At 43.9% G+C, this 24,632-nt stretch overlaps 1 protein-coding gene across 1 annotated transcript in view; it reads right to left on the bottom strand.

Annotated features, from left to right (window-relative positions):
- Positions 1-2,605: 2,605 nt before the first annotated feature.
- Positions 2,606-24,632, bottom strand: part of znf512 (zinc finger protein 512) — a 77,242-nt gene continuing 55,215 nt past the window's right edge. The window contains 5 exon segments of the mRNA XM_072499004.1: positions 2,606-3,143; positions 5,747-5,845; positions 12,093-12,155; positions 16,307-16,408; positions 20,186-20,380. Of these exon segments, the coding sequence (XP_072355105.1) occupies positions 2,835-3,143; positions 5,747-5,845; positions 12,093-12,155; positions 16,307-16,408; positions 20,186-20,380 (768 nt within the window). The 3' untranslated portion in view covers positions 2,606-2,834.

Here is a 24,632-nt window from a genome sequence, read left to right as displayed (position 1 = left end):
TGTTTCTTAAGGGTCGTATTTAAAGGCACATCACGTGGTTTCTGTTGAAAAGAATAATTCAGAGGTGGCATTGCTTTTTGATCCCAAAGCATCAATGACTGAAGATACAAACATTAAAAAAAAAACAGGTACAAGAGCAGACCATACTGACCCTCAAGCCTTCCCCCTCAACTGTACTTTCCCACCTGATCCCCATATTCTTTGATTCACCTGGTGTCAATAAATTTATCGATTTCGGACTTAAATATGCTTGATAACTGAGAATTCAGGGCTGTATGGTGGTGCAGTGGTTAGCACTGCTGCCTCAGGGCGCCGAGGACCCGGGTTCGATCCCGGCCCCGGGTCACTGTCCGTGTGGAGTTTGCACATTCTCCCTGTTTCTGCGTGGGTCTCACCCCCGCAACCCGAAAAGATGTGCAGGGTAGGTGAATTGGCCACGCTAAATTGCCTCTTGATTAGAAAAAAAAAGAATTGGAAACTCGTAAATTTATTTTTTAAAAGATAACCGAGAATTCACAAATCTTTGGGGTACAGAATTCGAAAGATTCATAACACGAAGAGACCAAAATGACCTGTTTCTTTAACTTCTATTTGTTGCATCAGCTATATAAAATTAAAGTTATATTTATTTTTAAATATTATGCAGTACCCATAGCATCCAACCATCAATACCACTAGCTCGCCAGCTGGTCTCTACTGCGTTAATTGATCTCTGTTTTGACACCATGCAGAGAGGACAATAGGCCTCACTGCTCCAGGAAGGGAAAAGGAAAACCACCCAGGCTCTCACTTATCATCACTATCCAGTGATGCTGACTGGAAAATGAAAATCCAGTAAGGACAGAATTGGAACCATCGTCCATATTCCCCACGGCAGCCCAAGAACCTCGATTCACAAAATGAGGTGCTGGGAAGAGGTACCCACAATTCGGGAAAATATATCTGATTTCTTTCACCTCACTATTAGCGGTTCAGCTAATAGCTGCTTAGGGCTCCAAGATATTGTTAAAAAACTATCACTTTGACTAAGCTTTAGGTCACCTGTCCTAACATCTTTCAAAAGCAAAATACTACAGATGCTGAAATAAAGAGCAAAAATGCTGGAAATACTCAGCATCAGTGGAGAGAGAAACAGAGTTAACATTTCAGATCAATGACCTCTTGTTAGAACCACTGCCAGCACCACACTAACATCGAGAGAGCTTAAAAATGAGTTTCTAAAGCAGCATTTGTAGAGAGCAATAGGAAAAAAATAATATAGGACGTTGGCTGACAAGCTTTATTGAGATTGCTTCCCAAGGAAGAAATATATAGCCAAGAAAGGTTAATAACTAAACATCAAGACTATAAACTATACTCATTTTGGCACTGTGAAAGTATGCATTACGATTAGTTGTTAAAAACTGATTTCAACAACATAGTTTTATTTTAATTTACTTGCCTTCACTGACAGCAAGATAAGACTAAAAAAAAGGACGAGAACTTGATAAATTGTTATAAATGAATGATTTTGTCATACTGTGATCCATTCCGTTTTGTAAATAATGAAAACCATCACATGTCAAAAGACACATTCTTCTAATGTCCAATTAATTGGATGTCACAGCAGATTCCTCATGACATGAAGATGCAGCTAACACTGCTATTAGTGTTTAACATTCAACACACTAAAAAAAAGATCTCTTGTGATTAACTTTTTAAAATGGATTGGTCTAAATTTTACTTATTCTATAAACAGTGAAACATTACTCAAGAGGTTTGAGGTATTCCTGTCAGGTGGAATATACTGGATATTGTACCATTGATAATTATGCATCCTCTTAAGTAACAACTGGATAAAGCAAGTTAAATTAGTGTCATTAATATAGTGCATGTGTAGATTGCTTTTAAACTAAGATGTAGATTTTTTCAGAAATCTATCAGTGACTCACTAAAACTACTGACAATCTAGAATTTATTTTCATAAGAAAATGTCAAAAGATCAAATTGATACTACAACAAGTATCCTCATCCCTGGCCCTGAAGATTTAAGGCGTTAGAAATCAGCACAACTTAGTAACTAGCCACTGCAATAAAACATGTCTAAAGTTTAAACTGTACCACAAAAAGATGTTTTAATAAATAAAGACGTTCTTCCTAACCCCCCCCCCCCCCCCATATCACAACCACAGCCCCCACCTCATGTACCCCACTAAATAGGCATTGTTCAGTCAAACAGATTTCTTCCCTTGCACAAAGAGGCAGATGTAGGATATAAAAAGCAACCCTGGTCACTGCCAGTATACAGCACCAATGACTTCTAGCCTTGTCTAAGCGGATGGTGCACAGATGCAGAACACATTTACCCAATGAATTTATACTGACAGACTTCATATTCCTATAGATATAAAGGTGAAGTCCCCTTCTAAAAAAATAGTACATTTCCACATTTCCATTGTGTGGACTTCAAACTACAACTATTAAGGAAGTTTGAGGTTGAAGGTTTACATTACACAAAAACACTATTTGACTAAATCTACACACGCAACCTGGACTCTCCCTCCCTCCTTCTCCACACCCCGCCCCTCTCCCCCCACCCCTCTCCCTCTTTCCCGCCCCCCCCCCCACTTACCAAACCTTGAACCCAAATATTGATTTGATCTGGTCCAATTCCTTATTCCCAACAACAAATGAGGATGAGGGCACAACTTAAAATTAAAAAAAAGTTTGTAGATAGAATACAAATTATATTTATCTGCAGAACTGTTACTGTGTTTTAGTCAATGCCCGTATAGTTTGTTTTTCGATGCCAAGCTACATAATCTGTTCACTATTCTTTTATCCTCCAGAGTTGCTTATTTCTTGGCTCGATCAGTCTTTAATTCAGCTTTTGCACTTGGTCTTTTGAGGCGCCAGTTTCCCACCTTTTCTTGTTCATCTTGTTCTTCCTCGCTATCAGTAAATCTGTACTGATCACGTTCTTTTGAAGGCTCATGGACCTTTTTAAGGAAGGATACCTCATTCATTGACAACATTTGAGCATTCTGTTTCTTGCCAACTTTTGTAGATGTTTTCTTCTTGGTTGACATCTTAGGTTGTTTTTTGCTAAATTTCACCAAGGGCTTGAATTCTTTAGCTGCTTTAGAAGTGGGAAGAAACCAGTCCTGTCCGTAAAAGCGATGTCAAATCAGTGAAAAGGGAGAAGTACAGATATGTTAATAATGATTATTTTATTGACCATGGATTCTGTATAATTTATGAATTAATGCATCAGCCTTTAAGGTATGTTCTTGAGATGATCCAATAGGATCCATTAAAAAAGTTAAATAGAATTATGAATAACATTCTCTTTTTGTCTTATTTCTGTTGATATTAAAAATCATTCTTTGTTTAAACAAACTAACTTACAAAGTCAGGGATAGACTCAAAGGCATTACTTACTGAACCTAGAAACGTAAATTGACATTAGCCATAAATGCAGTGATGGGTCAGCATGAAATATTGATGTTCCCACCTTTTATAAAACTCATTTATGGGATGTGGCTGTCGCTGGTTAGGCCAGCATATATTGCCCATCCCTAGTTGGCCTTCAGAAGGTGGTAGTGAGTTGCCTTCTTGAACCGCTGCAGTCCTTGAGGTGTAGATACACCCACTGTGCTGTTAGGGAGGGAGTACCAGGATTTTCAACAGTGAAGGAATGGTGATATATTTCCAAGTGAGGGTGGAGAGTGATTTGGAAGGGAACCTCCAGGTGGTGTGGTTCCCAGGTATCTGCTGCTCTTGTCCTTCTAGGTGGTAGTGGGTTTGGAAGGTGCTATCTAAGGAAACTTGGTGAGTTACTGCAGTGCATCTTGTAGATAGTACACACAGCTGCCACTGTCCGTCGGTGGCGGAGGGATTGAATGTTTGTGGAAGGGGGAGTAATCAAGTGGGCTTTGTCCTGGATGGTGTTGAGCTTCTTGAGTGTTGTTGAAGCTGCACTCATCCAGGCTAGTGGAGAGTATTCCATTACACTCCTAGCTTGTGCCTTGTAGATGGTGGACTGGCTTTGAAGGATCAGGGTGTGAGTTACTCACCGTAGGATTCCTAGCCTTTGACCTGCCCTGGTAGCCACAGTATTAATATGACTAGTCCAGGTCAGTTTCTGATCAATGGTAATCCCCAGGATGTTGATGTGGGAGATTCAGCAATGGTAATGCCATTGAATGTCAAGGGGCGATGATTAGATCCCCTCTTGTATGAGATGGTCATTGCCTGGCACTTGTCTGCAAATTGTCAGCCCAAGTTTGGATATTGTCCAAGTCTTGCTGCATTTGGACATGAGCTGGTTCATTATCTGAGGAGTCGCGAATGGTGCTGATCTTTGAACAGTCAGTTGCAAACATCCCCAACTTCTAACGTTATGACGGAAGGAAGATCATTGTTGAAGCAGCTGAAGATACTTTTGCCAAGGACACTACACTGAGGAACTCATGCAGTGATGTCCTGGAGCTGAGGTGACTGACCTCAAACCACCACAACCATTTTATTTTGTGCCAGATATGACTCCAACCAGCGGAGAGTTTCCCCCTGATTTCCATTGACTCCAGTTCAGCTAGGGCTCCTTGATGCCATACTCGGTCAAATGCTGCCTTGATGTCAAGGGCAGTCACTCACCTCACCTCAGGCATTCAGCTTTTGTCCATGCTTGGACCAAGGTTGTTGGGCAGCACAGTAGCACAGTGTTTAGCTTCACAGCGCCAGGGACCCGTGTTCAATTCCCGGCTTGGGTCACTGTCTGTGCAGTCTGCACATTCTCCCGGTGTCTGCGTGGGCTTTCACCGGGTTCTCCGGTTTCCTCCCACAAGTCCCGAAAGATGTGCCTGTTAGGTGAATTGGGCATTCCGAATTCTCCCTCAGTGTACCCGAACAGGCGCCGGAGTGTAAAGCTTCACAGTAACTTCTTTGCAGTGTTAATGTAAGCCTATTTGTGACAATAATAAAGACTATATTATATCATAATGAAGTCAGGAGCTGAGTGACCCTGGCAGACTCCGTGAGCAGGCTATTGCTGAATAGGTGCCACTTGATAGCACTGTTGCTAACTCCTTCCATCACTTTGCTGATGATGGAGAGTAGACTCATAGGGCGGTAATTGGCTGGGTTGCATTTGCCCTGTTTCTTGTGCACAAGACACACCTGGACAATTTTCCACATTGCCGGGTAGATGCCAGTGCTGTAGCTGTACTGGAACAGCTTGGCTAGGGACGCAGCAAGTTCTGGAGCACAAGTACTATTGCTGGAATATTTTCAGGGTCCATAGCCTTTGCAGTATCAAGTGCATTCAGCCGTTTCTTCATATCACATGGAGTGAATCGTATTGGCCGAAGACTGACATAAACTTGAGCTCAGCAACCATTTCAAGTCAGTATTCTGATAAGAATATGAAGAATCTATTGACAACATCTCAGTTAGCCAGACAAATAGTTTGCACTCATATCTTTAACATATAAACCCTGCTCTATAATAAAGTCTCAAAGTCCTTGATGTTATCTACAGTGAAGCAAATTTTATTCAGCATGGTCCAACATTAGTAAACAAAATTGGAGATTCACACTAATACCTACATATCTAAATCGGGGCAATGCAGAAATCTACCAATTGAACATGGAATAAGTATAAGTTTACAATTTCTTGGAAGTAAAAAAAATTATAAATGCAAAGCAATTAACTAATTAGGATTGATTTAAAAGAAAATTCTGGTTGCGAAGATTGTAAAGGTTTTTACCTCAAAATGTACGTTATTAATATGATACTTCACTCCACTCTCAGAGCTGAATTCCTTTACACACAGCAGACACTTGTACTTTCCAGCAACATATTCCCCCTAGTGGTTTAAGTAAAACACAACTATTAGCCATCAAGACCAAAAAATACCAACTTTAGGTGAGATATTGCATGACTTTTCTTTTTTCCGCATGGTGAGGAACATCAGCCCTGAGGGATGGACTCTTGTTGTTTCAGCCAGCTAATGCAGCAACAAGCACTCCAGGTCAGGTGAAACACAGCTAGACGCAGAGTAAAATACGTTCCTACTCTCCCAGCAATATGGAAAGCAAAGGAGGCAGTGACATCAGTGCATATACTGTGATCTCCTGAGTGCAATAGCTGAATCATTACATTATCTTCTCCCTGTCATTGAAATGAAGCAACAAAGTTTGTGTTCTTCTAACTTGACATCACTGAATCTGCCACCACTGACATCCTAGGAATTACCCAGAACCAGAAACTGAACTAGAGCAGCCGTGTAAATAAGAGTTTGTCCGTATTTTCTGTTGATGTAAATACTGTGGCTACAAGAGCAGGTCAGAGGCTGTGAATTCTGCAGAGAGTAACACATTTCCTGACTCCCCAAAACCTGTCCACCATCCACAAGTCACCAGTCAGGATTGTCATGGAGCCCTCTCCATTTGCCTGGATGAGTGCAGTTCCAACAACACTTGTGGAACTCGACACCATCCAGGACAAAGCAGTCTGCTTCATTGGCATCTCATCTACCACCTTAAACATTCACTCCCTCTACCACCAACGGACAGTGGCAGCAGTCTGTACTAACTACAAGATGCACTGCAGCAATTCACAAAGGCTCCTTCAACAGCACCTTCCAAACCCATGACCTCTACCAGCTACAAGGTCAAAGTCAGCAGATGCATGTGAACACCAGGATCTGCAAATTCCCCTCCAAGTCAGTCACCATCCTGACTCGGAAATATATTGCCTTTTTTCCCCCACTGTCGCTGGGTCAAATCCCTGGAAATCCCTTCCTAACAGCACTGCTGATGTACCAATACTACATGGACTCTCTTCCGTGGATTGGCACTTTGATGTGGTGGAGAGTGTAGGAGCATTTTCAGGAACTGAGTATTGAGCTGGCTTTTAAGTGGGGAGCTTCCTTCTTAGTTATGGCTCAGCTAAACACAAAGTCCCACGGAGACAGCAACTGTGGCTAAGGCGGCTTTATTTTCCAAGCTTGGTCAATGTAAGAGGGACAGTGATTTGGATAAAGGTCAAAACCACCATGTTTTACATTGCTCTGGGTTCAGTAGTTATACAATTTCCAAAAATCATCAGCCCACCCCATTTGGACTCGATCCGATCCTTGCAGCTGTCGATTTTACCTTGACCAATGAATTTTACTTTAGGCAGCATGGTGATCAGCTCATAATTTAGCCCCATGTTCCCTGGCCATCTGTTGTTTTTCCAAGACCCTCCCTGACTCTCATTTCTCTTATTTCAGTTGGTTCCTGCCCGTACCATAGTCTGTCTGAGCACTGAATGCTGAACTGTTTATTGAGCTGGCTGTGTTATTACTGACCATGTTATTTCAGTCTGCCTTAGGAATGTGGTCAAGTTAGCTAGCTTAAATCCCATCATACATTGCGGCCACTACTATTAGCAAGAGTTTAAATGCTTATTACTGCTATGTTCTAAGAATACATATTTAATGGGTGATAATGATTACTGGGTATACTTTCTATGATTAGTCTTAATCCTCAATAAACTAATTTACGTAGAGCTATTCTAGTGTTATCCTAGCTATCCGGTTGTAAGGGGTCTCATCTCAGGACACCTCCTTCAGAGAGGCTTGAACATTCTGTTCATCCTGAGGACGATGATCCTGGCAGGGTCACCCATGATGGTAAGGTCGGTGGGGAGGAACCAGACAAAGCGTAATCCAAAACAAGTTCTCAATGGCGGATCAGGCAGAAGATACTCATGTGATATTAACAGCTGGGATAACAGGTGAAGGCTGCAGCAATAGGGAGATTCCCAGTCGGTGGTTCCCTTGCCACTGGAACTGAACCTATCTTCTGTCAAGTATCGTGCATCTGATGTGCAACAGCATTCCCCAAAAGTCCCACACAAGGCATCTGTCTAGAGGAAACCAGCACCCCCCCCCCCCCCCACACACACAAATTAGTCCTGCGGCGATCGGTAAGGGGTGACAGGGATAGGACCGTGAGGCCTGGGTGTCCCTAGCATGTAGGTGGTGGAGTTCGATTCAGTTGTCTCGCTCTTGGAATAGGAACAGGAGGGCATTTTGGCAGTTTTCTTCACGACTGAACAGCTCTCTTCAGGATTAACTCTGCTCACCCCATGTGGGGAAGGGGCTAGAAAAAGCGCCCTAAATAAAAGCCTGTTCCACCTGGCTGGAAAACCACATTTTGCAGGCTCAGCTACCTGTGGTCAGTATAACAACGTTAAACTGAATCTCAGAACCTGGAATGTACAAACCCTCATGGATAACGAGCAAAACAATCGACCGGACTGGAGAACCACTGTCCATGAACTCAGGCAATTCAGCATTGATGTTGATGCCCTGCTAGAGACCCAAAGAACAGGTGAAGGGCAGCTGAGGGAAGAAGATGGTGGACACCTTCTGGAGAGGAAAACCCGAGGATCAGCCCAGGACTCATAGAATTGGATTCACCATCAAGATCTAACTCGACAACTGACTTTCGGAGATCCCTGCCAACATCATCGAATCGTAGAATTTACAGTGCAGAAGGAGGCCAGCCATTCGGCCCATCGACTCTGCACCGGCATTTGGAAAGAGCACTAAGCCACACCTCCACCCTACCCCCGTAACCTCACCTCACCATTTTGGACACAAAGGGCAATTTAGCATGGCCAATCCACCTGACCTGCACATCTTTGGGCTGTGGGAGGAAACCGGAGCACCCGGAGGAAACTCACTCCGACTCGGAGAGAACGTGCAGACTCCACAAAGACAGTGACCTAAGCCAGAAATCCAACCTGGGACTCTAGAGCTGTGAAGCAACAGTGCTAACCACTGTGATACTGAGCCGCCTGACAAGTGCCTCATGACACTCCATCTACAACTTGTCAAAAACCAGCAGGCAACAGTCGTGAGTGCCTACACCCCAAACCATAATGCCAATGACGAGTCCCAAGAAGCCTTCTACTTTACTCTGAACACCATATCTTCCTTAGGAATGGAAGATACATTCATCGTCAATAGGGATTTCAATGCCAGTGTCAGAAAGAACTCCCAACTCTGGAAAGGATCCATTGGAAAGGAAGGAGTTGAGATCTCCAATAGGGTTCACTTGCTCACCAAATGTGCAGACCACCAGCTCATCATCGCTAACGTTACGGCAAAAAGACAAGTTCAAGACTTCCTGGAGAGATCCATGATCAAAGCACTGACACATGATTGACTTCGCCATTGTCCGATCCAGAGACTAAAAGGATGCCCTCGACACCAAAGTGAGGACCAGTGCAGAAGACTGGTAGACAGACTATTAGCTCATCTGCTCCTCTATGTCCATCAAACTCCACCAGAAGCAGTGGACAATGAAGAGAGAGCGCAGAAAAAAGATCAGCGTTGAGTGGCTTCAAGAGCCAAGCATGCAAGCAAACTGCCAACAATGTCTTCGCCAAAATCGCCAACCATTTATTCTAATGGAGTGGAGAAAAATGTGTAAGAGCTGAAGACGACCATCATCTCAAGCCGTGAAGAAACCATCGGCTACAAGACCAGGAAACATCAAGACTGCTTTGACGAGAATGACCGCTTCATCCAAGGCCTCATTGACAAGGTGAAGAAAGCACTCCGTGCCTAGGAAAATGACATCACCAGCCAAGCAAAAAGAGGAGCTTATCGATCAGCAAAGGAGGTGGTACACACAACTAGGAAAATCAAGAACCAATGGTGGACTAAGAAAGCCAAGGAGTTGCAACTCCTCGCTGACAAGCACGACACCTGCAACTTCCTCAATGCCACCAAGGCAATAGTCTGCATGGGTTTCCTCCGGCTGCTCTGGTTTCCTCCCACAAGTCCCAATAAAAGTACTGTTAGGTGAATTGGACATTCTGAATTCTCCCTGTGGCCGCGAACAGGCGGCGGCGGAATGTGGTGACTAGGGGATTTTCCCACTAACTTCATTGCAGTGTTAATGTAAGTCTACTTGTGACAATAATAAAGATAATTATCATCCTCAGCCTCAAACCGGTGAAGAATAAGAACAGAATCCTTTTGAGACGGGGAAAACATCGGCCTTCGATGGAGAGAAGACTTCAAAATACTCCTAAACTGTGATTAATTGTAGATGAGTAAGTGTTCAAGGAAATCCCCCAGCTTCCCATCAAAGATGACCTTGGACTCCCAAGTACGGGTGAAGTCGAAGCTGCTATTAAACACATGAAGAATGTAAAAGCTGCAAGATGGGATTCCAGCAGATTTTCAAACTTGGAGGAGAGGAGATCACCCGTCATCTCCATCAGCTGCTCTCAAAACTCTGGGTCGGAGAAGAAATCCCTGCCGACCTCAGGGATGCCGTTATCAACCATCTTCAAGAATGGAGACAGAGCGGACTGTGGGAACTATTGAGGAATCTCGCTACTCTCCATCGCCAGGAAGATCACCACCCAAATCCTCGCTAGCCGCCTTTTCCCAGTCTCTGATGAAATCCTTGCAGAAAGCCAGTGTGGCATCCGACCAAACCATGGAACAATGGACATGATTTTCGTTGCTCAATGACTTCAAGAGAAATGCCAGAGGCAACATCAATCACTCTACATGGCCTTCATTGATCTGACCAAGGCTTTTGACTCAGTGAATCAGGAAGTGCTATGGAAGACTCTGTCAAAGGATGACTGTCCAGAAATATTCACCAACATCCTCCGAAACCTTCACGACAAGATGTTGCCGATAGTCCTCACCAGCGGAAACTTTCGAGATGAAGACTGGAGTAAAGCGTCATTGCCCTCACCCGTACCTTGTCAAGAACAAGCTTTCCAGTGGAGTGAACATAGTCTACAGGATGGACGGAAAACTTTTTAATCTCAACCAGTTGAAATCCAAGAAGAAAGTGATATTGATATCACCCGTAGAATTTCAGTATGCGGATGACAACGCCATTTCTGCTGTCTCCAGGTTATGCTGGACATCTTTGCAGAAGCATACCGAAGAATCGGTCTCAGCCTCAAGAAGACTCAAGTCCTTTACCAAGCTGCCCCAGGACACGGTCTCTCCCTCCAATCGATCAATCAGGATAATTGCCCCATTGCTTTTTCATTTCTGTTGCCCTTCAGCAACAAACATGCCACATTGCATCCTACATATAAATCAGGAATTCTTAGTTCCTTTCAGTCTTCCCTTCCTTCGCCCAAGGTTTTGAGACCAAGGAGGAGCAACATGTAACAATTATTTTTTCGAGATGTCTGGCATGTAACCTTTTATGGCACCCTTTGTCTAGGATTCCCAATTTAAAAAATGTTCATAAAACTATCATGCCAATAGGATAGAAGCAAGGAAATAAAGCATCTTTTGGCTCAAACGCAGGAATTCAAAACAAAAATGCCATTGAATTACTGCTCAGATCAAGATGGAATTCATAAATAACGAAGCTATGACGTATGGGATGTAAGCTGATGAGCATTGGGTTTATGTAAACGCTCACTTCTAATAGATTCTCCCCTTGGAATTACCTTTAATAGGAGCAAATCTTAAGCCGTGAAATTTGAGCCCTACCACCTCAATACTTATTTCCACTGGAATAATCATGCAAAAATACTAGGTCCCATCATATAATTATTTATTAACTCCTACTCTGATATGCACCTGGAAATATATGTAGGGAGAACAAATTTGTCTGTTACCTCATGGTTTTAGCCAAGTTATAAACGCTGGCGCTACGTTTCATGACATTTTAGACAAACTGCAACAGCACCCCCCCCACCGCCGCAAGTCTCAAAATAAGATAAAATTTATTAATATAAAAGGGACATTCAACCAAAAGGAAGGAAAATAACAACATCCATTGTGGGAAGTGTTGATAAAAATGGTTACAAAGTTTTCTTCATTATACTATCAGGCAAAGTTAAAACGAAGAAAAATTGACATGGATGGTCGACAAGTGACCTTGAACAGGCATGAACATGCGCAATGACCTGTCGGGTGGTCCAAATATGGTTAGATTTAGCTCAAGTACAAATTTCTGCATGCTACTAAAGAGATGTCTAGGAGGTTAAAGCTCCAGTACAGACTTTACAACAGAAGCACATTATAAATTTCCTTTTTCTGTACCTTAAAGAAAAGTTATACCTACCCTCGTGCAAGAACCAAGATGAGCCTTCAACCCCGATACACTGGTATAATTAGAACCACAATCCTAAAAAGAAAATTGGGTGTTAAAATGCCATTTGAAATGTCAGTTTGAACATTTTAGTTCCACGTCACAGAATCTAAGCACTTTGTTGTTAAACTTGAAATACACACACGTTAACACAAATTGTACTCAAAAATACATCCCTGAAACAAGGGTCGAAGGCAACATGGCAGACTATATGGAGTTTCAAATCAATGCACTGGCCCAGATTTTGACCATGGAAAGCACCCACATTGTGGTAAAAATGGCAGAAGTGGCCTTAAGTCCTACCACAAACATGGTAGTTCTCATTTTCTTTGCAGGAGTGGAAATGGGGACAGGGTGCGTTTCGTGCTTGCAGGGGTTATGGATCCAGCTGACCATTTAAATCATCAGATGGCTCCACTGATTAGGCCATGAGTGTGAAACACAAAGTGTGCAACACAAAATCTGCAGATTAGGCCAGGTAAGAGCAGGTCTGAACTTTATGAATTAACTGGCAAGCTCATTTGAATGGTCAATAGACCCGTCAACGTCAACGGCAGTTCTCCCATCTCTTGGGCACCCAACCCAGGAGTGCAAATCTGGACCAGCGTTTTCTAGCATCACCACCTGTTTTGATTTTCTCTCCTTCTGGTGCACAATTATCCATATGCTGATTGAGGATGTAAAGAGACTGTCTGCTCCAAAGTCTCTTCCTATACCATGAAAGTAAGCTGCCAGGAAGTATTCAGAACAACTTGGAGTTGACTCATTTGTAATTCTTTCCTCCATCTGGTCTTTCCTTCGCTAAACAACTAAGAAAATTTGCATCTTTTTAATCTTGGATGCCAAGAGCTATCTGATCCCTTAACACAAATCCTGAATTTGTACAAAACAACTTTCTTAACTCGTATACAGCTATTATTTACATAACCAACACTGAAGCAGGGGTGTTAGTTACTTACATTAATGAGTTGCTACGTAACTAAATGAGGAGTCCATAAATTTAACAAATAGAAACTGGGGGTTATTTCAAAATTCCCTTTACCAGTAACTTTTTAAAAAACGAAACAGGACAGTGGGGATGGGAAAGGAGTATAATATTTCCTTCTCTTAGATCAGAAATATTTCTTTCCCTTAGATCAGAATTAATGTTAAAATTATCCAGTGAGACAGGGGCTGTGTATGTATCTGTGGTAACTTGACCACATAAAAATAGTCAAACGTGTTGTGAAAATCCAATTTTCTTTACTTATAAAATTATCAAAATAACAATACAGCATGGATTCAGAAAGTAGCAGCAGTTATAGCAGCAGCAGACTTGATGGGCTGAATGGTCTCCTTCTGCACTGTAGGGAGTCTATGATTCCAGGGCACTTCACTAAAACCTATATTGGCTTATATATTTTTTTATTTTTAAAGAAGTGGGCAGCACAGTGGTTAGCTGTTACGGACACCTACCCAGCTCTCAACAGTGTTTAAGAGACTGGTCTGCATCTCAAAATCAGATTGGTAGAACATTAATTGGTGAAAATAAATGTTTTATGTTCTAACTGAAACAAATAATGCTATATTAGGTTTTTTTTTCATATATGTGATGTGAGAATTGCTGGTAAGGCCAATATTTATTGTACATCCCTACACATTCTTGGACCCTAAGGGCAATTTAACATGTCCAATCCACCTACCCTGCACATCTTTGGGTTGAGTGACTGGGTGGACTTAATGATTATAAGTTTTAAGGTGATGGAAAGATCGATTCATTCCAGGCGCAACATCATAAGAACTAGGGCTTGGTTATTTTATAAAACAAGCTTTATTAAAACAAAAGAAAAACAATATTTAAACTTCAATCCTAACAATAACAGATTACATGTAGTTTCTCAACTTCAATGCACAAGTTCCCAATAATCAGCACTTCAAATGAACATGCAGTTCTCATTCTACGTACACCACTGCACCACTCCACTAGGTTCTCTATCTCCCTCCTGTATTCTGACTCAGCGTTATTCGAGATTCGACCCACTATGGTCATATCGTCAGCAAAGTTGTAGATGGAGTTGGAACTAAATTTTGCCACGCAGTCGTGTGTGTACAGGGAGTAGAGTAGGGGGCTAAGTACGCAGCCTTGCGGGTCTCCGGTATTGAGGACTATTGTGGAGGAGGTGTTGTTATTCATTCTTACTGATTGTGGTCTGTCGGTCAGAAAACCGAGGATCCAGTTGCAGAGTGGGGAGCCGAGTCCTAGGTTTTGGAGCTTTGATATGAGCTTGGTTAGGATTATGGTGTTGAAGGCGGAGCTGTAATCAATAAACAGGAGTCTGATTAGGAGTCCTTGTTGTCGAGATGCTCTAGGATGAGTGTCGGGCCAGGGAAATGGCGTCTGCTGTCGACCGGTTGCGACGGTGTGCGAATTGCAGTGGATCAAGACGTTCTGGGAGTATGGAGATGGTGCGCTTCATGATCAACCTCTTGAAGCACTTCATTACGACTGAAGTTGTAATTTTCTGCCATGAGTCAAGTTCCTTTAGAACACTTTTCAAAAGTCTGTCTCTGAGACAGATTTCCATGACCTCTTTCTGTGGCTTTTTAAATCCTTCTCCTCACCTGCTCAAAACAGGATTCTTTCTCTCTCGGAGTTCTGCCCCTCCCTCTAACAAAGATTCTCTCGTGGGTGTCCAGACCTGAACCCATTATCACTATCTTGACTGTTTGATTTCTCACCACCATTTATACAAAAGAACAAAACCATGCTATTGATATGCAACTAACCTCCCTTTGATGGACAAAGAGGCCATCGGTCTCTGTATTGGGCTAATAGCTGGTCAGACAGACAGGAGTGTCCCGAAGGACAATCGATCCCAAGTGACTCACTCTGGCTGAATAAAGGCATCCTGTGTATTCCCGCTAACAGATTTAAATCTGAATGAGACAATGTAACTCAGGCCAGGTGTGGGTGTATCCCTAACTTCCGTGCTAGTATTTTTTCCCCTCAGTCCGTTAATCTCTAAATTGCCTACTACATCTCTGACCCTACTTCTGGACCCATTTTCCCAATATCTCGCTCTCGGAAAATTGGCACTACCGCCTCACAGTGCCAGGGACCCGGGTTCACTTCTGGCCTTGGGTGACTGTCTGTATGGGGTTTGCACTTTCTCCCATGTCTCCAGTGCTCCCTGGGTGTTCCAGTTTTCTCCCACAGTCCAAAGACGTGCAGGTTAGGTGGATTGGACATGTTAAATTGTCTCTTAAGAGTCCAAGAATGTGTAGGGATGGGCAATAAATGTTGGCCGTACCAGCAATGTTCACATCACATATATGAAAAAAAACCTAATATAGCATTATTTGTTTCAGTTAGAACATAAAAACATTTATGTGCACAAATTAATGTTCTGTCAATCTGATTTTCAGATGGAAACCAGGTCATTTTTAAAAGGTTTATCACTTGCAAGTACTGTTATGAGCTCAAAATAAAATAAATCTACATTATTAGGAGAAGACAGAAGTTATTGAAAGGCGTTGCTACAGTAAATGGTTAAAGCATGGACACATCTCACAATCAAAATGGATCCAAGATACAGTGCAACATATTTTAAATTTTTTGTCCAATTAGGGGCAATTTAGCATGGCCAATCCACCAACCCTGCACATCTTTGGGTTGGGTGAAACCCATGCAGAGAGGGGGAGAATATGCAAACTCCACACGGACAGCAACTCAGGTCCCGGATCGAACCGGGGTCCTTGGTGCCGTGAGGCAGCAGTGCTAACCACTGAGCCACCGTGCCGTCCTTAGTGCAACATGTTAATTCCAAATACTAGCTCAATCTAATCAATGTAAGATATGTAAGCATTGATTATCAATAAGCTGCACAGAAATTCCTCCCAATTCCCCCACTTTAAACAAAAAGGAAAATTGGAGAAGGGGATGACCATAGCCTGAAAACTGAACGAAAGTGATACTTCTTCGCAAAACACTTCAAAGTGCTGAATGCACTTAATTTATTTGAAGTACAATGGCTTGTGTTCTACTGTGGAAGGAAACTTGCACAAAACATTTGCTGAACAATAAACCTGTGACCGAGACAACATTATATACTGACGCAAAGTAGAGCAGTCTTCTACAGTGAGGTGACGAAAGTGGCATTTATTTACAACCACCTATACCAAAATACACAAGTGGTTACTGTATTTACCTTGTTTGGACACTGCACTCTCTTATAGGTTTTCATCTCATGATTCCACTTGCGAAGCACGTCATGACTGAATGTAGGCAAACCAGGTCGCGTGTACTTTAACTGAGAGAAAAGAAAATGGCAAAAATTACACCTTTTCAAATACAGAACGTTTGTCTGACAAAAACAGACCAAAAACAGTTGTTGGAAAAACTGTTGTTGAAAAGACAAATTCTAGGAGATAAAATTCAGTGTGGTAGAACAAGACATTTCCACCTCCACCAATTTGAATTCAGCCCAACTTGATTCAATCAGTGACTTTTTTCTCTGTTGACCATGACCCTCTTAACTGAAATGTGTTTGGGTAAGTCAAAGTCAGTGGACATACATAAAACGGTCAATAGTTGTAAATATTAGAAAAGTCAGATCCACGAGAGAAATTTGGAAAGAGAGATAAACTATGCATCCAATATTGAACTGGTAGTATTTTTCAGAGATTAAGACTTGCTGAAACAGAAGGGAGTTTGACTCAGTGTCTGCTCTGACTGATCTTTAACTTAGTTTTGAATAACCTTAAGAAGTTCCCTGGGTAGGGGCGCTGGTGACGGCACGGTTGCCGCTTCCGCCGAAAAGGTACACCACGAGTCCGGTGGTGGCGGCGACTCTGAAGATCTGGGGGCAGTGGAGGCGACATAGGGGCCTCGGTCTGGTCCCCAATACGAGAGAACCACAGGTTTGTTCCGGGTAGGATGGATGGGGGGTTTCTGAGCTGGCAGCGGGCTGGGATTAAAAGAATGGGGGACCTATTCATCGATGGGACTTTTGCGAGCCATGGGGCGCTAGAGGAGAAATTTGGGTTACCTCCCGGGGATGCTTTTAGGTACATGCAAGTGAGGCCGTTTGTGAGACGGCATGTGAGGGAATTTCTGCTGCTCCCAGAACGAAGCATTCAGGACAGGGTGATTTTGGGTGTATGGGTGGGAGAAGGCAAGGTCTCGGCGATCTATCAGGAGCTGCAGGAGGCCTCGGTGGAGGAGTTAAAGGGTAAGTGGGAGGAGGAGCTGGATGAAGATCTGTGGCCTGATGCCCTGAGTAGAGTTAATTCTTCCTCCTCTTGCGCCAGGCTCAGCCTAATACAGTTCAAAGTTGTCCATAGGGCGCTTATGACAGGGGCGAGGATGAGTAGGTTTTTTGAGGTGGAGGACAGATGTTTGAGATGTTCGGGGAGCCCAGCAAATCACGCCCATATGTTCTGGACGTGCCCGGCGCTGGAGGGGCTTTGCAAGGGCTATGTCCAAAGTTGTGAACACCCGCGTCAAGCCGATGTGCACTATTTGGGGTATCGGACGAGCCGGGAGTGCAGAAGCCGAAAGAGGCCGGAGTTCTGGCCTTTGCGTCCCTGGTAGCCCGGTGAAGAATCCTACTAATGTGGAGGGATGCGAAGCCCCCAAGCGTGGAAGCTTGGATTAACGATATAGCAGGGTTCATCAAGCTAGAAAGGATAACGTTTGTCTTGCGAGGGTCTGTCCGGGCGGTGGCAACCGTTCCTAGACTTTCTCGCGGGACGTTAGGTGGAGGTCAACAGCAGCAGCAACCCAGGGGGGCGGGCATTTGGCTTTTCTGTTCTGTTTAGGTTAGAGTGGGGCATTTTTCCTTACTGCCATGTTTATTTGTTAAATGGGGGTTATTGTATTTTGGTGGAAATCTCATGTACAATTTTTGCTTGTTTTGTGCGTTATTCTTTTTTTTCTGGTTGGAGTGTTTTGTTGAAAACCGTTGAGAATTTGAATAAATATATTTTTTTAAAAGTTCCCTGGGTACAAAGGTAGAAAAGAGAAAGTAGAATCCATTCCCTCAATCTGACATCCTTACTTGTTTTTTCATAAAATGTATCAAAAAATCAATGGAAAAGGCAGCTATGATTTTGATCAACTCAAGTTCTATAATCAAATATGAAGCCATCTATTTATTTTGTCAGATATCCTTTGCATTTAATGCAAAAGTTGCACAAAAAAAATACTTTCTTACTTCACACCAAGGAATATACTTCAATGTCAATTGTCTTTTTATAGGTATATGTCAATTTGATCTTATGAATTTACTTTACACGTTTTGTTCCCCCCATTTAAGGGGCAATTTAGTGTGGCCAATCCACCTAACCTGCACATCTTTGGGTTGTGAGGGTGAAACCCACGCAGACAAGTGGAGAATGTGCACACTCCACACGGACAGTGACCCGGGCCGGGATCAAACCCGGGTCCTCAGCACCCGGAGGCAGCAGTGCTAGCCACTGCGCCACCGTACTGCCCGTGACCTCATAGAATCCCTACAGGGCAGAAGGAGGCCATTCGGCCCATCAAGTTAGAAAGAGCACCCTACTTAAGCCCATGCCTCCACCCTATCCCCATAACCCAGTAATCCGACCTAACCTTTTTGGATACGAAGGGGCAATTTAGCATAGCCTATCCACCTAACCTGCATATCTTTGGACTGTGGGAGGAAACCGGAGCACCCAGAGGAAATCCACGCAGACACGGGGAGAAAGTGCAGTCTCCGCACAGATAGTCACCAGAGGCTGGAATTGAACCCGGGTCCCTCGAGCTGTGAGGCAGCAGTGCTAACCACTGTGCCACCGTGCCGCTCTAGGGACCTTGACTTTCTGAATGGTCTTCAGCTCTTTTGGAGCTCCTATTCTTCTTCCCAGCCCCATCCCCATCACAGCATGCGCTAATGGCGGGACACTATCCTGGTTCTGGGCGGGAGGGGAAGGGGTGAGAGCAGAGGTGCGGGAGATGGGTCGGGCACGGTTGAGAGCCCTGTCAACCACAATGGGTGGGAAACCGCGATTAAGGAAGAATGAAGACATGTCAGCAGGACGGATTTGTAAAGTGGCATCATCAGAACAGATTTAACAGAGTCAAAGGAACTGGGAGAATAGTACGGAATCCTTACAGGAAGTGGGGTGTAAGGAGCTGTAGTCGAGATCGCTGTAGGAATTGGTGGGCTTGTAATGGATATTAGTGGACAGTATATCCCCAGAAATTGAAATAGAAAGGCCAAGGAAGGGGTGGGAAGTGTCGAAGATGGACCATGTGAAGGTGATATAGAGGGGTGGAAACTGGAAGCAATTTTTTTAAATTTAGAGTGTCCAATTCATTTTTTCCAATTAAGGGACAATTTAGCGTGGCCAATCTACCTACCCTGCACATCATTGGGGGCGAAACTGGGAGCCAATGCGGGTACCCTTAGCCACACCTCGTTTGGAGGAAATGAAACATGTTAAAGGAGAAATTGTATGTACTATACAGAGAAGAAAAAACTCAAACAGCAAGCTATCTGGATGGGGAAAGAAAGCTCCTGCCAAAGTATGTTCACATATGTTTTACTGTATAACTTTGGTACAAGTCTTTACTAAACTACATGACCCCAGCAGCCCTAATTGGGAGAGGTTCTTTATTCATAGAACCCTACAGTGATATTCGCTCTCTGATCCTTCGCCAGTTACCTGTTACCATTCACTGTCTAGGTTCACACGTAGTAAATAGCCAAATACTAATGGGTCAAGTATCACTAAATCCTGGCATGTGTGGATCCATTTCCCTTTGAGAGAGATACCACTTTCAGAAGAGGATAAAGAAAAAAAGCAAACTGTTATTTCCTCTTCACTTCAGTACATTAAACATGAAATCATTTTCAAACAATGCCATAGTAACTTTTGAAATTTCAAAAAACAGTAGTGGGAGCTTGGACGTGCAGGTTTAAAATCCTCATGTTCTTTATAAATATTCTGAGACTCATTAAAAGTGACAGTAGAAGTTGAGGAAATTGTCGATCCTGTAACAATCGATCAAACCTATCTGGATAAATAACAAGTCCCAAGCTGTGCAGCCTTTTCCGCACCTTGTCATCATCAGGCACCAGGTCCCGTTGGATTTTCCTTCGAGGCCACTCTCGAGCAAGTTCATCTGCTACTATCTCATGCAGATGGTAAGCAGCCAGCTTGGCAGAGCTCCTCCGCACTCTTCCACTGGACGTTCTCTCCACTTCTGGTTCACTTTCTTTTTCAGCAGCTTCGTCATCTGTAGTTTCCGGTGACTAGTCAATGAGACATCAAAGCATAGAATTGGTTGACCAGCAAAGAATTTGGTAACAAAATGTTGCCTTATTAAACATGCATTTTAGCACAGAAGTCACATTACAGCCATTGCACTATCAACAAGAAAAACACTAGCCTCTGGTTATCTCTGATCTCTCTGCCAGGTAGGCAACAGTGGTGAGAGTTGAGTACATTAATACTGTAATTTTCTGATCCTATGAGGGACTTTTGAAGTGACAACCTTGCTTTAAAGTTCAATACTTTTCCCTTCAGATAGTAGTCATGGGAGTGTCCCTTTAAGAAATGCTTTTGTCGACTTCTGGTGGCGGCCATGGAGTGAAAGGTCGTGCATTCAGCAGCTCTCGCCACTAGTGTTTTTTTTTTAATGGTGTTTAAGCCAGATTTTTCAGAAAATTTCTCAACATAAGTTGATCAAAGGGAGAGGAAAAGGAGGTGACCCTCAATTTATGGAATCGTGTCCAAATAAGAGTCGAAAAAGGAGAAACCAAAAGATGAGTGAAAGCAAGGCTCAGAGGTCATCGAGCTCAATGGTAACGAGACAAAGCTCGTCCATACCAGCTCGCGTCGAGTACCTGGATGAGAAGTTCGCCCGGCATCGCAAGGAGTGTACAGAAGATGTAACCCAGATCATAGCCTCGATTAAGGAGGTGGTTGACCGGGTGGAGGAGAAAATGACGACCCAGGGACAGGAGATTCAAAAGTTGCAGGGCTGGCTACTGAACGAGAGGAGAGTCCACTGCAATGGCTTTGGAAATTAGCATACTACAAGACAGCCAGAAACGACGGCTAGATTAAGACTTGGAGAACCGGTCTCGCAGGCAAAATATCCGAATCGTCGGGCTGCCAGAGGGAAAGGATGGATCAGATGCGGGAGTGTATGTGGGGAAGCTGTTGCAGGAAATGGTCGGTGCCGATGTGTTTGACAAGCCGCTGGAGGTGGACCGCGCATATAGGGTGCTCGTACATAAGCCCCAGGTACGCGAGCCCCCGAGCGCCATGGTAGTGAGGCTACATCGATTTCTCGACAAGGAGCATATCATGTAGTGGGCCAGGCAGACGAAAAGGTACTGTGGGAAGAATCCGAGATCCTTGTGTACCAAGACTGGGGACCAGAACTCGCAAAGAGGAGAGCAAGTTTCAACAAAGTTAAGGCAGCCCTGTTTGAGAAAGACATTAAATTTGAACAGCCATACCCGGCGCATCTTTGGGTGACCTACGAGAACCGGGAGCTGTATTTTAATTCTCTGGAAGAGGTGGCTACTTTTATGAAAGACAATAATCTGACGCAAGGACTTTTAAATTCTAACTGTGGTGGGCTGAGTTTGAGGGAAGAGATGGAGTGGCGGGGACGAGAGAGAAATGGTTGTGTTTTGTTTTGTCTTGTTTAAATTTTCAGTCTTTTAAGTCTGAGAGTTATGTTGCGATGTTCGGGAAAAGGGTTTTAGTGTTTTATTTTTTTTTCTCTCTCTTTTCTTTTCTCTCTTCTTGTGTAATTTAATTTTGATTTATTGCTTCATGTACTGGATCACAGAGGAAAGAACTTTAAAGTTGCGACGGGGTGTGTTATTTTCTGTAAGAAAGATGGTTGATTCTTGCATGCATAATTTTGCTTAGCTGCTTGAAGCTTCTTCTATTGTGTTTGATTCTCTTTGAAGGTGATGGGACTGATAAGAATCGGTCAAAGGGGGAGGGTTAGAACCTGGTTCAACGACTTTTAAACTCAAACTGTGGTGGTCTGAGTTTGGGGGAAGGGACAGGGTGGCGGGAAGTGAGAAAAATGGTTCTGTGTTTTGCTTTTTCTTGTTTAAAATTTTGGTCTTTTAATTCTGTGAGTCAAGTTGCGATGTTTGGGAAGAAAAGGGTTTTAGTGTTTTATTTCTTTTCTTTCCTCTCTTCTTGTGTAATTTGATTTTAACTTATTGCTTTATGTACTGGATCACAGAGGGAAGAACTTTTAAGATGCGATGGGGTGTTTTAATTTCTGCAAGAAAGATGGTTGATTCTTGCATGCATAATTTTGCTTAGGCTGCTTGAAGCTTCTTCTATTGTGTTTGTTCTCTTTGAAGGTGATGGGACTGATAAGAATCGGTCAAAGGGGGTGGGGTTTGCCTCGTTCCCTGCGCATAGGGGGATGGTTTATTTACTTTTTCGGATTGTTGTTACTGTGTTGAGTGCTTCTGTTATTGTTAGGTGTGATGGAATCTGGCAGTCGGCAGGTGTTTTTTGACGCCAGAGGGTGGGAGATGCTGAGCTAGCTGGATAGCTGGTTCACGGGAGTAAAGTGGGAGGAGAGCTGAGGAAAGACAAAGTGGGGGGGGGGGCTACTGCTGACGGGTAAGGGACAGTTAGGAGACTGGAGATGGAGATTAGATGGTGGTCGCCGCCGAGAGGGCGGATCAAGTGAGGTGCGGAACACGGGCTAGGAGCTGGCCTAGGAAAGGTCATGGTTGACCAACAGGGGAGGGGGGCACAAGCCCCCCCGACCAGACTGGTTACATGGAATGTTCGTGGACTGAACGGGACGGTTAAGAGAGCTCGTGTGTTCGCACACCTGAGACAGTTAAAGCAGATGTGGCTAGTTACAGGAGACACACCTGAAGCTAGGAGAACAAATTAGATTAAAGAAGGGATGGGTCGGGCAAGTGTTTCATTCAGGACTGAACTTTAAAACAAGGGGGATAGCAATCCTCATTAATAAAAGGGTGACATTCGAGGTGGAGAGGGCAGAGGTAGTCCCGGGAGGCAGATTTATTATGGTTAGTGGGAAGCTAGAGGGAATGGCAGTGGTGCTGGTGAATACATATGCCCCAAACTGGGATGATGTTGCGTTTATCAGGAAGATGCCGGGGAAGATCCCAGACCTTGACTCGCACCGGCTGATCATGGGGGGGGGTGACTTTAATACGGCCTGGACCCGAGGTTGGACCGGTCGAGTCCAAGGAGCTGGCAGTACTCCCCCCATGTTATCACAGGCATCAATTTCTCTCATCCTGAAGCGTGGCAAGGATCCGGAGAGCTGTGGATCGCACAGGCTAATCTCCATCTTGAATGTAGATGCCAAATTATTGGCAAAGATCCTGGCCACTCAAATAGAGGATAGTGTCCCGGAGATAACTGGGGAGAATCAGACGGGATTTGTAAAGGGCAGGTACCTGACATCCAACATTAGTTGGCTTCTTCATGCAATTATGATGCCAGCGGAGGGATGCAAGGCTGAGGTTGCCATGGACGCGGAGAAGGCTTTCGACCAAGTGGAGTAGAAGTATCTATGGGATATTTTAGGCAGGTTTGGGCAGGAATTTGTCCAATACCTGGACAAGTGGGTCTGGCTATTGTACCATGCCCCGGTGGCAAATGTAAAAACTAACCGAGTTCGGTCATAATATTTTAGTCTTTGTTGGGGGACAAAGCAGGGATGTCCGCTCTCCCCATTACTGTTTGCCATGGCCATAGAACCCTTAGCAATGGCTCAGAGAGCAGCGAATACCTGGAAGGGTATAGTGAGGGGGGTGGAACACAGGGTCTCTCTCTATGCGGACGATTTGCTGCTTTATATCACGGACCCGGTGGGGTGGGGGATGACTGAAATCATGAGTGTATTAGGAGAATTTGGGCGATTTTCAGGCTAGAAGTTAAATATGGGAAAAAGCGAGATGTTCGTCATTTAGGCACGGGGGCAGGAAAGGAGGCTGAAGGAGCTACCTTTAAAAGTGGTTGGGAAGAGTTTTAGGTATCTGGGGATTCAAGAGGCCAAGGATTGGGGGCAGCTTCAAAAGTTAAATTTGGGCAAAGCAGTGGATCAAATGAAAAGGGATTTGTGTAGATGGGACATGCTCTCACTGACGCTGGCAGGGAGGGTTCAGACGGTGAAGATGACTGTCCTTCCGAGACTGCTTTTCTTTTTTCAGTTCCCGATTTTTGTGCGAAAGGCTTTTTTCAGAAGTATGAATGTGGCAATATCGAGGTTTATACGGGCGGGTAAAACCCCCGAGAGTAAAGAGGGCACTCCTGGAATGGACCCGCGGAGAAGGGGGCTTGGCTCTCCCGAGCTTTATTAACTATTACTGGGCTGCCAACATATCGATGGTCAGGAAGTGGGTAGTGGGGGAGGGGTCGGTCTGGGAGCAGATGGAGGCAGCATCCTGCAAAGGTATGAGTCTGGAGGCTTTACTGACGGCACCCCTGCCGTTCTCGCCGGCTCGGTACTCCACAGGTCCTGTGGTGGTGGCA

This window comes from Scyliorhinus torazame, chromosome 4, assembly GCF_047496885.1.
Source record: "Scyliorhinus torazame isolate Kashiwa2021f chromosome 4, sScyTor2.1, whole genome shotgun sequence".
NCBI classification, from domain to species: Eukaryota; Metazoa; Chordata; class Chondrichthyes; order Carcharhiniformes; family Scyliorhinidae; genus Scyliorhinus; species Scyliorhinus torazame.
This window is presented reverse-complemented; position numbering and strand designations above follow the sequence as displayed.